This window comes from Diadema antillarum, unplaced genomic scaffold, assembly GCF_040938485.1.
Source record: "Diadema antillarum isolate AM-2024a unplaced genomic scaffold, OU_Dant_1.0 seq00000248_RagTag, whole genome shotgun sequence".
NCBI classification, from domain to species: domain Eukaryota; kingdom Metazoa; phylum Echinodermata; class Echinoidea; order Diadematoida; family Diadematidae; genus Diadema; species Diadema antillarum.
This window is the reverse complement of record NW_027271292.1, coordinates 2,422,203-2,437,805: the sequence shown is the minus strand read 5'-3', so window position 1 is coordinate 2,437,805 and position 15,603 is coordinate 2,422,203. Positions and strand designations below refer to the sequence as shown.

The 15,603-nt window shown below is 37.6% G+C and overlaps 1 protein-coding gene across 1 annotated transcript; it reads right to left on the bottom strand.

The window, feature by feature from the left end:
- Positions 1-5,020: 5,020 nt before the first annotated feature.
- Positions 5,021-15,292, bottom strand: LOC139729627 (uncharacterized). The gene is made up of 4 exons (XM_071640554.1): positions 15,198-15,292; positions 12,927-13,467; positions 12,094-12,224; positions 5,021-5,326 (listed from the first exon to the last, which is right to left on the bottom strand). The coding sequence occupies exons 1-4, from the start codon at positions 15,271-15,273 to the stop codon at positions 5,034-5,036; spliced, it is 1,041 nt and encodes a 346-aa protein (XP_071496655.1). The 5' UTR covers positions 15,274-15,292; the 3' UTR covers positions 5,021-5,033.
- Between the last annotated feature and the right edge of the window lie 311 nt (positions 15,293-15,603).

Here is a 15,603-nt window from a genome sequence, read left to right as displayed (position 1 = left end):
TAGAGAGCAAACTAAAATTATTACTTTTTATGGACCTGTGATAGTTTTCGCTGCAAGATATGTACCACTAGTATTGATGAATTAATATAAATATTGTGAATATTGTTGTGTATTTGGTGAGGTAAATACGAAACGATAACTGTCATCAGTCTTGAAGGCTTTGTACAAAAAAAATATATCGGCAGGAATGTATGTAGTGACAAAAATATTTGATACATGTTGTGAACATAACACATAAAAAGCACACGCATTACTAATGGTGTACCGAGAAATTAAATGTGTGCATGTTTGAATTTTTATGAAAATCACTTTTGCTGTAACGCGTGATTGAAAAGAAATAAAATGAATATGTACAAATAATAAGGACGTTGGGGGAAACCCCGAGTAATGATTTGGATACATGCATCTACGAAGAACGCGATAACATAACTTCTCAGCTGCGATAGAATTAAAGTGGAAATATCCACGTTGAGGTTGGGCATTGTCTTTTTAACTAAGTGGGCTAGATAATAATAATGTTGTGTGTCAAAATCTCAAATACTTACTAATATTTGTTGTTGTTTTTTGTTGCTGTTTCCTTATTTTGTGAGTATCTTGTGTGTCTTTGAGTGTGTGTGTGTGAGTGTGTGTGTGTGTGTGTGTGTGTGTCCGTCTGTGTGTGCGTATGGGAAGGGAAACAATTATGGTTACTTTTCAATTGGGTAGAGTTTGAACACAGCACCAAACATTAGAATTATCAAAATTAAAGTGAAACAAGTTCGTATATTCAAATACCAAACCTGAACCTAGATTTTATTTATTGCAATTGGACTACATGTCCCACCTAAAGGCTAACTTGCAGCTGCCGGAGCCATCTATAGGAATTTGTGTACAGAAGGCTCAGGCAGCTGTAATGTCATGGCGCCACCGACCTATCAATATGTGAAATATTTTATTTTATTTATTTATCTATTTATTCTTTTATGTCAGGCATTCGTATATCATTTTGTGCATGCATATGTGCTCTTACCTGTGTCTATGTGTGATACACTTTTACATCATGTACCAAGATGTCTTGGAAAATGTTTATTCGCTCATGTTATCAAATTACTGTACAATACAGTAGTTTGATAACATGCACGAATGAGCGTTTTATAAATATTATGAGAACGTGAAGGCATTCACTATGTAGCTCTCACTCTCCTCTGATTTCTGAGATGTTTGTTTAAAACGTGATAATGAAAACTTGGCATACTACTGAATATTAAAAAGGAAAGCTTCCATGATTTCCATGTAGTGTTAGTACATGATACATGGTGCATGAGACCACAAAAGAAAAAAAGAATATATATAATATTTATATTTGCATATATATATATATATATATATATATATATATATATATATTTGTATACATATGTAACAATATACACAAACATGCATATATACACATATATTCATACATGTATGTATATGTATGTATATATATATATATATATATATATATCAAATGGATATGTGGATACTCCTGTTAAAAAGAGCACGGTTACAATGAAATTCTCATTACAACGAAGTAAAAATTCAGGTCCCAAAATCATCTTCTTGGTATAACAAGATCCTTGGAACCAAGACAATGTTGTTCTTTATATCAGATAGTTTGTTATATCAGTATTCAGTAAACAATACAAAACAAAGGAAATAAATTCATTGGGACCAGAGAAATTAGTTTGTTATACCAGGTATTTTGTATTATCCGATCTCTTTATATCGAGTTTCCACTGAATAGCTTTATACACTTCAGTGTTTGGTTCTAACAAAATGTTGATATAACAAAAGAAAACTGTCACTCCATAGGACTTCAATATAACGGGAGCGCACTGTACACAACACAATAAAAGAAAACCAACACACTTTCTTTTTCAAAGCTTTTCTTGGGCTTTTAATTTCTTCCATACATCTTGTATGAAAAACCAATATAATCAACAACCCATAAATTGCACTTTGTCTCTTACATACAAAACGATACCAATGGACAGCTTCATACTTTTTAAGTTCTTAAAGGTGAATGAAAATACAAGTGTACATGCTGATGTGCCATAGATTAATGACAAGAATTACTTCAGCTTACAAACATTGGGGTAATGCATTTTCTCAAAATATTTTGAGAATTCATGTTTCTTTGTCTTTGTTCATACTAACAAAATCCTCTGACTTCCTGTCTCCTTCCAGTATGAAACTAGAAATACACTGTAATGTGGAAGAAAAGAAAGGATGAGACCGAAAGTAAGGAAGCATGTGAGGATAGGGTTACACTTTACGTGTTTATATGTAATGCACAACTACTGCATAATATATACGCACTGTGTAACTGCATTGCTGAATATTTGATGTAATGAACATCCTTGTGAAATACTCCTTATAAATCGCTGTGAGAACAGCGCTATTCTACATCTTTGGCTGCTCTACTGCAGCACATGGAACTGCAGTATACTGATCAAAATAAGTGGACTGACTCACAAGATGGTATAGATGAGTTACAGATCATACCAGTGAATTCGTGGAGAAATATCTCTATCCATGGAGGAGAAAGTCAAGGAAATGGTTGAAGTAAAATAGAATTATTTACCACCTACTTCTGGCAAGAAATAATCTATGTCTATTGACTTCCCCACATCACACTGGTCAAACCATAGATCAGGGTCTCATTTCACAAAATATGTCAGGATAGCAACTTTTCCTAGAATAGCAACATATATACATTGTGGCACCAGTCAAACAAGAAGCAGGATTTTGCCAATACAGTTGAACCTCTCTTATCCGGCCTCCTTTTATCTGGATCTCTCTATTATACGGACGCAATCTCGCCGTGATTTCTTTTTAATAATTACGGGAGGAAAGGGGTATTCCCAACTCCTTGAGAACTCCTACACAAACACACATGAATTACATATACTTGATACATTTCTTAATAATTATTTAGGTAAATAATTCCAAGAATTTATAAAAGAAAATGATTTCATTCTTGCAAACACGAACCTCTATTTTGGGGTCTGTTACTGAGTATAACAATGAAAAGTTGCAGTATACACATTAACTACATGTGGTACTACAATGGGCTACATCAGTACATGTGTATAAAGCATTGAGTCTCCCGTATCCGGCCAAATCCCTTATCCGGATGAGCCCAGGTCCCGACTTGTCCGGATACGAGAGGTTCAACTGTACAATCTTGACACTTGTCATTGCAGCAAAAGTTGCTATCATAGCAACTTTCTATTGAATGGAGCCCTGAGCTATCAGATATGACTGCATTCATCATGTGCTATTTCATGCCAAATGCTGTGTTTGAACAAAATTGAGGGAAGGTACTGGTAGAAAGTGAACAGAAAATCTTCATTTTTCTCTACAAAACACACTACATAACTACACATATAGGCACAAGTTCTGAACACAATATACCATGTAACACCACATATGCTCCACAGAACTGGTTCATCAACTTTTGCAAACTCTTATTATCTAAAAGTATTCATGAAATGGTGAGATGGATCCTAACAACTGATTATCTGGGAGTTGTCATGTAATTTAGCATTCACTTTACCTAACACGTAGAAACTGTGCATAACCAAAGACTATTTGATATACAATGTACTTGCAATGATGACATAGCGTAATTAAATCACTGGCTAAAAGTTTCATACTAGGGGCCAGCCAGAAGTTACCAAGCCTAGTGATTCCATAAAACTTCTCCTAGCAGATGGTCACAGACACCCTAGCATAAAATAGGAGCATTTGATTAACACTGTATTCATGTCATGATATCCTCATAAAACATAATTTGGTATCAAGTATCCCTACTATTCCAGCAACAATAATGGTGGGGATCTGTACCACCTTGTCCATCTAACAGATAATGTGCTCATTACCACCATACAGAGAGCAGAATGAAGATAATTGCCCCCCCCCCAAAAAAAAAAAAAAAAAAAAAAAAAAACCTTTGCAAAGTGACCGGAAAATAGCTAGAAAAGCATGAAAATCACAACATTCCTTCCTCACAATTCACAACATTCCTTCCTCACAATTCACATTTGGATATTTGACCTTTTTGACACACCCACTGTCAGACTTCAAATCAGAATGAGAGATCCAGTTTATGAAGGACTGGAAGATCTTTTACCCATTTTCTTGGACTCCAACCAACTAATGCACACTCTCTGAATATCTTCACTCACAATCCATCACTGACTGGGTCACAACCTGCTAAAAATGAGGCCAAAAAATAGAGCTTGACTGAACATAATGACTGCATAAAGGTTAGACTTGAAAAATGAAGGAAAACCCACCGAACAACACAAAACAGACACAAATCAGAACTTCAGAGTTTCTATGATTAAATCATGATTACGTGACATATGAATGAAAATGATTTTACAAAAGCCCAACCAACAACATCCAAATACTCCATTCTTCTTTATGCAATATCTTTTTATATGCCAGCCACTGTCATTCCTTTTTGAAAAAAACAAACAAACAAAAAAACACATATCTAGTACAGCATTTGTGTGAGTGTGTGTGTGTGTGAGTGAAAGAGAGCATGTGTGAGTGCTAAACACACTCATGAAACTGATGAGGAATATAATTAACAAATCTTGTTTCTGTTGCAGTACTGTCTTCGCTTCATTCAAGTTGTGAGATACCCACTGTCAGCAGAAACCAATCATTTCACAGATGTTAACACTGTCCCATATCTTGTCAAGACTTACAGTGTACATTCAACTCTGCCATCCTACAAATCGGGGATAACTTTGTGTTACAACAGTAAAGCTATGAAAACATGATCCTGCTGTAGAGTCCATTGAAACTCTCATCACCCTCACAACATTGGGATCACAGACTATTATTCTGCTGACTATTATGACGGGGTCAGCACCGTAAACTCTCTGGCCTCCTGTGTGATGTACAGGACAGGCACTGCCTATTTGAGCCAGGATCCACCACAGCAGAATAGACCAGGTTCTGTCCTACCGAGTCTATTCCATCGAGTCTGTCGGTGCTCACTGCACCTGCTCTTCATTGGGTTCAGGCTGCTGGTGGTGCTCGTTGTCTGCGATGCCCACCTGTTCGTAGAACTCCCCGGTCCTCCAGACCTGGGCCAGGTACTCATGGGCGGCGGCAAGTCTGGCCCGGACTGCTGCACCCACCTTCTGCTGCAAGAATCCCAGGCCACACAGGACCAGGAACACATTGGAGAACCAGAGGAAGCAGTCCGGACCAATGATGGCAACACTTGAGATGGGTCCCTCGTGGTCCTCGTCTGAGACCAAGATTGACTTATTTGCTTGCAAACCTGAGGCATGTCGGGAGAAAAGAAGACAAAATTATTCAAATCATCACTCAAAACACACCTAAATATGGAAGAATATGGGAGAGAAGTAGAAAACATGGATGTTGGCGATAACTGGACCAAGGATTGGCCATTAATCATACTTTAACAAAAGACAGGAAATTTAAGGAGAATGAAACCCAAACACACTGTACATGTAGAATGAGTGAATGCAGGAACAATACCAGAACACATCAGTGAGATTTTAAGGAAAATCAGACAATCTGTTCAAAGTTTTTTTGAAATTTTTATGATGAGACCGCTGGATCAGGAGACTACTATAGAACATGATGTATTATATGCACCGCGATATATCATAGATAAGAGAAAATTCTACATAACATCATTACATATGAAAAACAAACATTTCCTGGACTTGTTACTAACATATGTCATGGGTAATATTATTCCCCCTGCTTTTTGAAAGAAGTCTAGTGCTCTTTCCCTATGCTAGAAAAGTGAAATTACGTTGAATTTTCTGTTTTCTTTGTATGGTAGTGCATATGTAATGTCATAATCTGTAGTAGTCTTCTGATCCAGTGGCCTCATCACCAAAACTCCAAAAATTCACAACTTTTGAACAGATTGCCTGATTTTCCTCAAACTTTCACCGTTGAATTCTACTAATATTGTTGCATTCACTCAATCAACATATATTTTGGGATTTCATTCCCCTTCAAAAACAGAGAGCAAAGAAAACAAGCATATGATTCAGTACATTTCTTATTTCATGTCCGAGTTTGATGAATCTTCCATCATAGTGTTTGTTTAATCCTTATCAACCGAGACTTTATACATCGAGCCAACTTAAACACAGGATGGAACTGACTTTGATAACAAGACAGGAAGTACAACAAAGACACTCCTATTTGCAGTCTGAAGCATTAAACCACAACTCTGAACTAAGTTAGGTTTACTTTTTTAAAGCATTCTTCTACCATCTCACCTCCAAGCACTATCCAAATATTTATTCCTCCTGGTCAAATAGAAACTTGACCACAGTTTTGAATTTGTATGGTTGATTTGGCTACTGTAGTCACTATATCATTACTGATTACTGACATCACTTACTTCCCCATTCAAGTACTAAATGCATGTTTATACAAGCACAATTTTAATCATTAATCCATTCCCTATAAAATTCTAAAGTCCCCATAGACTTTTGCCCAGGACCCATTGGGCTTTTGTAATCGAAGGGTTGATAAATTAGAATCATACATAAAGCATCTTATCAATTATTGTACAGCTAGTTATGATGAGTGTTAATGCAGTAAATATAATGACAGACAAATGAAGATAAAAAGGACTTCAATCAAACACACAGAAACAGTGCTATGCAAATGCCAAACAGATTACATTAACAAATAATTTGTTTAGTTTTTGTTTTTAACATTTGCCTCTGCCATGAAATGCATATTTCTTTACATCTTTCAGTATCTACAGTGAAAGATTATCTTTGATCCGCATACCATTATTCCTGTGCGTACATGTTTATATTTTCAGTTTGTATTAAGGTAAGGCAGCAATAACAATGCCAATGCTTTACACACATCCTTGAACATGTAAAGTTCCATGTACATGCATAATGCAATGAAAATATCAAACACTCACCAATACGGAATTTTAAATACAGTGAACACTATGCATTTACTATTTCATGAGACTTAACCATCATTACAGCATTAATCTGTGCCATGTTCAAAGTGACTTCAGAGATTCAAGTAAAATGAGACAGACCAAGTTTCATCAAAATAGGACTAAAATATGAAATTATCATTTTCCAGTTTGAACCATTATTTTCAAAGAATTGTGATACAAGTGTATTGGTTGCACCCACTTTCACAATTCAAATGCTCACTATGCAATGATGACTTCACCTCACTGTCCTTACAACTGATTTCTTCCATTGGTTTGTACCCTCAAATATGATGATATCACATGTTTGGTCAAATCTACAAGTATCTACAAAGATACCTTATCCCCCTTGAAGTCATCATTCCTAGGTTATTGCACAACTGTAATAATTAGAGATGAGGATACAGCTAATTCTTACTAGCTGCGGTCACACTGGCAACAGATCGTGAAGTTCAAGATCACGATCTTTAAGATCTCACAGTTTTGTCAGTGTTACCACAAACTTCTCATGAAACTTCTCATGAAACTTCCCACTCAAACTAGGTATATTTCCTGGACCCCTGCCAATCTTCTCAATCTTTTGACAGTGAGAAATCTAGCAACTGAAATTTCATGAAGATTGTCACGTGACCAGTCCACGACCAGTTTGCGGGCAGTACCTCCGAAGCATGCAATCATTGTGATGTTCATGGCTGCATTGTTATGTCAGAGTCACTAGCTGTCACATGTCATGCTCTTTTTTCTTTCTTGCCTACGCTTCGCCAGTGACCCAAACTTAAGAGAACTTAAACATCAAGAAGTTTGGCTACCAGCGTGAAAAGATGAGCAAACTTTGCAAGGACTTCCTGATCTTTTGCCAGTGACTGCAGCTATCATTTACAATGTACATGTCAAAAGAAGATTTATTCAAGATTAGTACATACAGGCCAGTGGGAGACATATGACGGCATATCACCATTTCTTCCATTTTGTTTATGTGGATGCGACTAATATCATTGTTTTTGAAAATGTATAAAACCTCATGATTCCATTTTTAGTAGTTTTTTTTTTCATCTTAAGTCCAAATTTGATGATACCAAGTGCTACCATTCTGTTTGTCTGATTCAACTATTTAGCTTAAAGACAACCTGAACAAAGTGGAAAAAAAATGGAACTGATTTAGTTGCACCTCATAATGTGGGCCATGTCTTGAAATGCGGTAAGTGTGTGTGTGTGGGGGGGGGGGGGGGGGGGTGGGGAGGGGGTGGTGGTGATTGTTTCTCCTAATCACTATTAATCTGGCTGTATATTTACTATGCAGGAGGCAAAATTTCTTGATGTACATGGTGCCTAGAGTGCTTTAGACTCAACTGCAGTTTGTAAATGGGTTGTCTTGACACTGGTGAGTCACTAAAGAAATATGTACTGCTCCACCCAGATGCAGGTTTGGTATGGGAGCACAAGGGAGATAGTTCCTTGTGCCTGATAACTGTGCCTTTATGTAAAGTCTACAAAATTGTGCCTATATGTAGAGTCTACAAAATCATGTCTTTATGAAGAATAGAATCTACAAATGTACAGTCGACAAGATTGTGTCTTTATGTATATTCCACAAATGTACAGTCCACAAGATGGTAATTATCTCTAAAGGATGAGGAACAATGGGGGGGGGGGGGGGGGGGGGGCACAGTCGGAGTGCTTTATTGCACCTTGAACCACAACATGCATGGTACAGCAGAGCTTTGCATGTGCACATCCACTATGCTCTTAGGGCTCGACACTAATTTTCTTCTCTGGTTGCCCATTTGAGTCGCTAAAATCTTTAAATCTAAAATTTTGATGGTCTGATCTTAAAAGAAATGTAGTGGCCAAAAATAAGAGCAAACATAACAATCCATTTTAAATCTTAGTTGAACGATCAGGCCACCAAAAAATAACCATTTTCAAAATTTGGTAGCTCAACATAATTTTCTAGTGGTCCAGGCCACCGCTAAAGTTCAACCCAGGCTCTGGGCATATATAATTAATCATTCTGGTACTGCTGGCATTATGAACAGATATCATTTGAAATGGCACACCCAGAAGCTTTTAAAACAATGCAAACACTGAAACCTTGTACATAAATTCATTTTTTTTTTTTAAATCAATATGATGACCAAATTACATTTACCCATTTTCTCTGCTCACAGTTTTCAGCTGTAAGTATACAAAGTATAAACATCTTATTCAACACTTAAAACAAAATCTTTTAGATTTTGCACCAGATTCCCACTCCCCCCCCCCCCCCCCAAGCCATCAAGATGGGGTAGAGAACCATACCAACTCAACTTGTTGACATAATTTAGCCACAGTTCTGACATTGCACGGCAAATAATTGCAATGCTCTTGGCAGGTGCAATGTGTTCATCCTCTGTGTGTAGCTCCAATACTTAATCTGCCGGTCATTGTCATGGTCACCTGGTTTGAACCCCCCCCCCCCCCACAAACACACACACATACTCAAGCTACTATGAATCAAAGCCTGCTGAGGGTGGGATTTCACGGAGCACACGAACGATTTGCGAAGGACGCGAATGGAAAAATCCAGCATTCATATTTTAGTCTGCAGAAGATCACCAAACGAACGTGAGGGTTCGGAAGCGTCGTCAATTGTTCGCGAATGTCGTTTTTACTTCGGCGACAATTTCAAAAAAGTTTGACATTTTTTGCAAACCTTTTCCGCACACTTTTGGTCGTGATTTGCTTGTAAATTGTTCTCGAAAGTGTCTTTAAAGCCTCGTCATATGCGCAAGACCTTCGCAAGACACGCGCGATGTTCGCAAAATGTTTGTGAAACCCCAAACAGACTCCGAAACTTTGAAGAATGTCTCGCGTATGTTACGCGAAATCTGCGAAGTTTTTCCGATCATTTTACGACGTAATCGCAAACTGTTCGCGTACCTTTTGAGACATTCTCGCGAACGTTTAGCGCACGTTTGGGGGATGTATGACCTATATGTTTTCTACAAATAAAAATCGTAGCATACATCTAAACATTAAACAATTATTAACAACTATAGTAATAACGAAAGAAATTAAAGACTAGCAAAGAGAAAGAAATGTTTGATATACAAAAAAAAAAATCGCAGAATACACTTAAAATTAATCTATGTAAAATTTCATTTGAACTATAGAGATTATGTGTTAGAGGAACTGCAAAAAAAAATCAAATGCTTTACTAGTGGAGATAGGTCCTAGGAAAAAAAAATGTAGGCAAGCACTCGATAGAGAAATGAGAGAAAAAGAAAGGAGAAATAGAGGAAAGAAAAAAAAATTCAACTCAAGACAGCTTCCACCTCTCCTTGGGTACATTTTCTCCCATGAATATTGAAAATTTTTCGTTGTTCGCATTTCCGTCGCGTGTTCTTCGTGTATGTAGCATGCTGTACTTTAGCAATGATACACACGACGTTCGCACATACGTCGTGGAAACTTCGCACAAATTGCGTAAGAATAGTTTTCGGCTTCATTGTCGGAACACATTCGGAGAAAAACTTTTCCGAATGTTGGATTTTGTCATTCACGTCCTTCGCAAATCGTTCGCGTGCTCCATGAAATCCCACCCTAAGACCACAAAAACTATTTGCTGATTGATGAATGCATATATGTTACCTTGTACCTCTTGAAGGTGGTATTCCCCTTTGTGTATGGGCAAAAATGGGCTTTTTGGAGCTATTAACAACCACTATGTAGAAATTACCTTTAAAGGCATAATTTACCATTTGCAGATCTATGAAACAAAAATGCAGCTCTTGTGCTTCAAAATAGTTCTAGAATGTGAGTTAGGGATAGGAACAACCAACGTAAAAATTTGAATCAGTATAATTAATGTTAAGTATTTTAAATATTCACAATGTGAACAATAGCTATAATAAAAACTGTTTCTAGACTAAACCGTCTGTACAGTTATGGTCTATTGAGAAAAATAGTGATGTCTCCATACATTTTAGGCTTTACTGCAAAATTTTTACATGGTAGGATGTTTTGTGATACAACTGAACTACACATATGCATCAAATGTGATATCTCGAACATCACTGCTCCCAATGGTAGACAGTGCCTTTGATAATCATCCTGAAACCCTCAATGTAAAAATTGCTTGATTATCCTGAAACTTGGCATTATCATTGAGCATACATTTCATTCCTGATTTTCTATGAAATTATCAATGCTACTTCTGACTATTTTGCCATTTTTTAAAGGATTTTTCATGTGCAATTCCATGCAGCACAATGATATGAATGAAGGGGGAAAACCCCCAGACCCAACAATATGGTTTTACAGAAAAGTGTGAGAGCATGACTCAAAATTATTTTTGGGGGGTGGCAAGCATTTTGTTTTAAAGAATAATGCACAGTTACACATTCAGAAAATACCAAAAGTTCACATGAATATTGCTGACCCATTTCACCTATTTTCAGGCCTACTAGAAATCATAATTTGTAAACTTCTGCAGGTTTGTGATGCATGGACACATTTTGTACTGCACTAACTTTAGCTAGATCAGATACTATTAGCACCTGGCAAATTTAGAGCAGTTCTGGGGTTACTGCTGATAATGCTAAAAAGGAAAGTACACCTGCAAACATTTCACTATTAAAGTTAATCCATTATTGGATTACTCTGGGTCAGTTGATGTATAGTACTAACAACACGATACTGAAATAGGAAAGGAATTATTTATGATGGAGTATATGAAAACACGGAGGACAATTGTAACAATGACCAAATAGAATGACAACATTGTTGTTATTTGCATTCAGTCATTTATACAGCACACCTTAAATAGTGAGCAGCATTTGGATAATGAAAAGTTTGTCCTTGACTATGAAGGCATGATTGGCCTGGAGTTAATAAAAATAATGAAAATAATGAAATTTTTATAGCGCATAAATAAATGAATGTTCTCTATGCGCTTTACAATAAAGATTATTATCATAAAACATAATCAACAAATTACTTTCAATATACACACACACATGTACAAAGTCTGCTACAAAGTATCATGAACTAAAAGGGTCCTCAATATAGACAAATAGGCTTGTGTGACATAACACTACATTCCCACACCTACTTACCAGTCAAGTTGTGAATAAATCCCACAAAGTTCTCTAATGTCCTCTTGCTTTCGTTATATCTTGCAGCCAGCTTGCCATTATGGAATAATACTATGGTAGGTACCGCCACAATGCCATATCTTGAATTCACTCTGTGGTCAAAACAAGTCAGATAAAACATTGGAGGACTACATGTATTTCAATTTTGTCATACATATGCCAGGAATATACAGCTAGAAATTTAGTTTCTCTTGGGTGCTATCAGTCAACTTAGCAAACTTAAAATCAAGATCTACAATGTATCACAGTAAAAAATAACAATGTGTGTGACAAACTAATATTGACCACAGAACACTCACTATGTGTGACTGAGAGACTTTGATGATTGTATGTGTATACGTGTATGGATGGATATGTGTGTACTGTAGAAGCGGATATTTTAGCGCAAATTAATATTTCGCGCTTGGCCGGGCAAGAAGAGTTTCGCGTATTTTTAATTCCGCGGAATCAAGACATCAACTACTGGAACATATGGCAAGCAAAAATAATCAAGTGCTTTTATTTTCGCGCTAGTTTCTGGTTGAGCGAAATGTGCGAAAATTTCAACACCGCAAAATTTCCACTTTTACAGTAAATGCGTGTGTGTGTGCGTGTGTGTGGAGGGGTCAACATACAGAACGCCACAGCAGAATGGATCTTATCATCTTCACCATCGCTGAAAATCACATAACCACAGTGTTACAAGTATTCTGTAGAGAAGAAATTTTTCATCACAGAGACACTAAAATCTGTAGTCTGTAGATCACTCAAATGCAACTTTATAAAAGTAATGCAACTTTAAAAGTTATTCTCACCCACTAGACAGATTTATATCAAAAGCCAGCACATCAACTCCAACCAGAGCTCTCCCAAGGGCATTGAACTCTGGCGCAGTGGCTGCTGAAAACCTGCAGGAGGTAGAAAAAAACATCGCCACGACACAAACACTAGCAGCAGAAGACTTGACCTTCACTGCTGTGCCATTTTCTGCGGTCCTGTTCTCACTCTCACTGGCATTGGGACGCTCTGTAATAAGGCGCGACAGTTCCGTGCTGTTAACCAGGTTGACGCGTCCCGTGCGATTTTGCGCAAGTGGGTTCAGCCCACACTTAAACCTCGGTGCCGGGGGTGGCTCAACCTGGGTCTCATTGTCATTGATTTGGCTGAATCCCTGCAACAATGAGCTTAAAGAAATGGAGAGCCATTGCTGAAAGGTGGAATCATAATCTGTCTGATTTGAGTTCTGGCCATTGTGTCGTGCTACGTGCTGGAAGAATTCTTCAAAGTAGTTGGGACATGACCCGGCTTGACTGCGGGGCATGTCCCTAGGATGTGTCAGGTCACCATCTGCAGTTCCTGTTGAAGTGCGAGAACGAAAAAAGCATCCTTTAAAAATGAAAACTAGACTCTCTTCCACTATTTTATATTTTTACCAACACAAAATGAAAAATTAAATGCTTGTGATGTCCCCTTGAAAGGACACAAGGCAAAAAGTATGATACAAAATACAAGACAATTTCAAAGAGCTAAACACAAAGCTAACTTTCATACCGATATGTCAAATAAAACCTGAATTTGTAAGAACATATTTTCCAAATCATTTTTCTTCTTCTTCATCAGGGGTACTGTCCAACGCCCTTGTACAGGTGCCAACCAAACGGGGTGTGCTGATGTTGGTGGCGCAAAGAGAGAAGTTAGAAGCTAGTTGTTTTGCTGTTGATTGCAGTGGAAGGCTGCTGTTCTGAAAGTGTCCTGGTTTGTCATGTCTGTGGCTGCCAATGGCAATGCGTTCCACTCTGTAATTGTCCTTGGTATAAATGAAATATTCTCTACTTGTAGCAATGTTTATTTGTGGGAGGTAGAGTAGCTTGTACAACCCTTTGGACCGCCGGATACAGGGCTTTTCGTACTTGGATGAATAATCATCCTGTAGTGCCTCTTGAGTCTTAGAATGTAGCGATGCATCCTTCCCTGCATTGCAGTTGCAGCATTTCCCAGCCCAGCTCATGTTTCAGGGCAGTGCTGCTACTGTACCACCAGGTATCTAGAGTAGACTCCACAGTTTGGTCCCCCTTGATTAACAAATCGCGCTTCTCTGTTTTGAACAGGTACAGCTTGCACTCCAGTTCCAGTCTGTTTATCAAGATCTATTTTGAGTGTGGGGGTCCCAAATTAACTGTTGAGCAGTAATTTAGTTGAGTATTGGTCTTACAAGAGTCAATGTGGTTTTTCCATCATCACATAAAAACAAAACAAATATGCAGGACAAACATTTAAACAAAATAAATATTGTAAAGAACTGCTTTAGGTACTTATGATGGTTTAAATAATTTTCAGAATGTTTTTGTACTCTCAAAAAGGGACACCACATGAAGGGTAAAATTACTTTAAAATATCCAATTCATGTCCTGGTCCGTTGGCCTATCATGCTGCATACCAGAGACATTCCTTCTCCTTGACTCTTAATTTAAGTCCTCATATCATAGCTCTTTGTCCTCTGCTCTGCAATGCATCGATCGGATGTTGTAAATTTACAAACAGCAGCTAGTTGCACGTGCACAACACCTGCCTTCCACCACGGAAAAAACTATACCAACCCAGGGTCACAAATAGCACAACATGATAAGCCAATAAGGGAAGGTCATAATCACGATAATAAACAAAACCCGAATTCAAATTCCCTTTTATGGACTTTCTGAGCTACGATAAAATGGAATTAATATTACAGTTTCTTTGTTAGATCTAGGCCTGGTGGTGTAGACCAACCATTCGATCTCTCGACTAGAACCCTACACACAAATGAATTTAGAATCTCTTGCTCTACTTAGTAGCCTTTCTTCTATGTGGTAAGTCATTGTCTAGTAGTAATACTAGTACTATTCTAGTGTAGTACAGTAGCCTGTTCGAGTGTTAGACATTGACTTGACATTGTAATCGAGTAACTTCTATTGATAACACAATCTTCACCGTATGGGACTGTTATGTGTTCTCCCAAACAACGACTGACATGACATTTATACGTGTAAACTTGAATCGTTGGCAATGAAAAATCAAGAAATACTTGAAACCGTGCTATTTTTACTGACCTTCTTTTAGTACACATAGACAGAGGCCAACAAGAACACGGAGGAAACCACGGCTAAATGACTTTGAACTTGTCATGTCCTTACGCGAACCATCATCATCGTCAACCATTGAGAATCGATTACATTCCTTAAATTGCGATCGATTGTGAGAAGTTAGAAGAAGACAATATTGTTGTAAGTACACTGTTTAGTACGAAATACCAGGGGGGGGGGGGGTCACGGGAGGTCACCTCCCTGGTAATACGTTTTCAATACATTTGCAAAAGTGGGAAAACTGGCAAAAGATTTGAGAATCTGTTTTGCTTTTGTTTTATAGAGTAGAGCTTATTGCACATCAGGCCCGTAACTAGGATTTTTAGGGGGGGGGGGGGGGGTTCAAAATTGGAAATAGTGGACCTTTCTGAGG